This window comes from Pteropus vampyrus, unplaced genomic scaffold (assembly GCF_000151845.1).
Source record: "Pteropus vampyrus isolate Shadow unplaced genomic scaffold, Pvam_2.0 Scaffold534, whole genome shotgun sequence".
Taxonomy (NCBI): domain Eukaryota; kingdom Metazoa; phylum Chordata; class Mammalia; order Chiroptera; family Pteropodidae; genus Pteropus; species Pteropus vampyrus.
In genome coordinates, this window is record NW_011889315.1 from 280506 (window position 1) to 282656 (window position 2151).

General features: G+C 39.7%; 1 protein-coding gene across 1 annotated transcript in view; it reads right to left on the bottom strand.

The window, feature by feature from the left end:
- Window positions 1-680: 680 nt before the first annotated feature.
- LOC105307952 (carcinoembryonic antigen-related cell adhesion molecule 6) overlaps window positions 681-2151 on the bottom strand; it is a 3381-nt gene continuing 1910 nt past the window's right edge. Inside the window, exon 3 of the mRNA XM_011383637.1 lies at window positions 681-733. Coding sequence (XP_011381939.1) covers window positions 705-733 — 29 coding nt within the window. The 3' untranslated portion in view covers window positions 681-704. The remainder of the gene's footprint in view (window positions 734-2151) is intronic.

Sequence of the window (2151 nt, forward strand, 5' to 3'; positions counted from 1 at the left end):
GACCTTGACCTGTCCTCCTGGACATCACTCCTGTATCACCACTGGGAATCCTTTCTCAGCCCTCGTGTCCAGCATCCTCATCATCAGGTGGAATTTTTTTCTTGTGATCATTTACTGATCTATTCCTAGACATCTCTTTGACTTAAAAAAAAAATCAGGTTCTATTCCTCATGTGAACTTCCGTGTATGTTGGGGAAGGCAAGCTTACCAGCCCTGTCCTTCTCTGGGGCCAACAGTGCTTTACAGAAGGTGGGGAGGCATTTAGCTCCTGTTAAATAATTTATTAAGCACTAAAGACAGCCCAACCCAGTCTCCATGACGTTGGATGTGGAGAGGTTCCATCTGAAGGATTTCACAGTCTGAACAGGATTCTACTTTCTGGCCTGTGGAGTGAGTTTCATTGTGAAGGACATCTCCAGAGAGAAGTGGTTACGGTTGTAACAAATGACAGGGACTGTGGAAATAGAAGGAAACTACTCGATATGGTGAAAGCCATATGTGAAATCTCACTGCTAACATAATACTCCATGGAGAAACACAAAACCTTTACTAAGACCATGAACAAGACAAGGATGCTGCTTTTACCACTTACTCAAGATAATACGGAAACCCTGGCCAAGACAATTAGGCAAGAAGATGAAATAAAAGACATACAAATTGGAAAGGGAGAAGAAAAATGGTCTCTTTTATCAGACAGCCAAATCTTACATGTAGAAAATTCTAAAGGTTACACCTACAAACAAAAAAAAATGTTAAAATTAATAAATTTAATGAAGCTGCAGGAGAGGAAATACTCAATATCAGTTCCATTTCTTTACAATAACAATAAACATTCCAAGATAGAATTAAGAGAATAATTTCATTTACGTTAACATCAGTAAAAATAGAATACTTAAGAATAAATTTAACCTGGAGATGTAAGATGCATACATTGAAAACTATCAAATGTTTCTGAAATTATAGAAGAAATAAATTAATGGAAAGACATCCATGTTCATAAGTTGGAAATAATATTGCCAAGATAGATGTCAGTATACCCCAAACTATTGACATATTTGGTACAATCCCTGTCAAAATCTCAATGACTTTTTTGTGCAGAAATAGGAAAATCTATCTTAGAATTATGTGGAGCCTCAAGGGACCCAAATGATTGTGACAATCTTAGAAAAGAGAATGAACTTTGAGGTCTCACATTTCCTGATTTCAGAAGTTACCACAGAGCTAAAGGAACTAAATGTGACAATGGCATAAAGACAGACATATAGCCCATGGAATACAGTGGAGATGCAGAAATAAAGCCTTGATTACGTGATCAAATGATTTTGACAAAGAAGCCAAGACCATTCGATGGAGAAAGAGCAGTCTGTTCAACAAATGGTGAGGAGCAGCAATATCCACCAGCAAACAAATAAGTGGACCGTTGCCTTACACCATGAACAGAAGTTACCTCCAAATGATCTAATCCCAGAGGTTAGACTTGAAACTGTAAAACTCTTAGAAGCTTCATGACATTGGACTTGGCAATGATTTCTTTAATATGACCCTAAGAACATGGGCGATAGAAAAAAAGATAAATTGGACTTCGTCCAAATGAAAACTTCTGTTCATCCAAAGACACAATGAATAGAGTCAAAGGTGATCTAGGAAATGAGGGAAAATAATTTGCAAATCACATATTGTGTGAGGGGTTACTATCCAGAATATAAAAGGAACTCCTATAACTCAAGAACAACACAACCAAATAACCTGATGGAAAAACCGTCAAGCCCTTCCTCCAGAGAAAATATACAAATGGCCAATAAGCACATGAAAAGATGCTCAACGTCACTATCATTAGGAAAATGCAAATCAAAACTCTCGGAGTCAGAGTTGCCGCTTGTGACGTTGGGCGTGGGTAGCTCTGCTGTGCAGATGACAGAGAACATTGCCCTGTGTGGGACCTTTGATTCCTCCAAAGGCGTCTCAGTCAGAGTTGGCACCTCTCACCTGTCAGCCAACCTGAGTCTTTTAAAAAATGAGGCCTGTGTGCACATCATGGGACGCAATGCAGGGGGCATGGAGGCAGAGTCCAGGGCTGCCAATCCTGGGTGTGTGAAGTAGAATTCCCCACCCGACACCCAGAGGACGGAGAGGAATCACTCACGGTATACG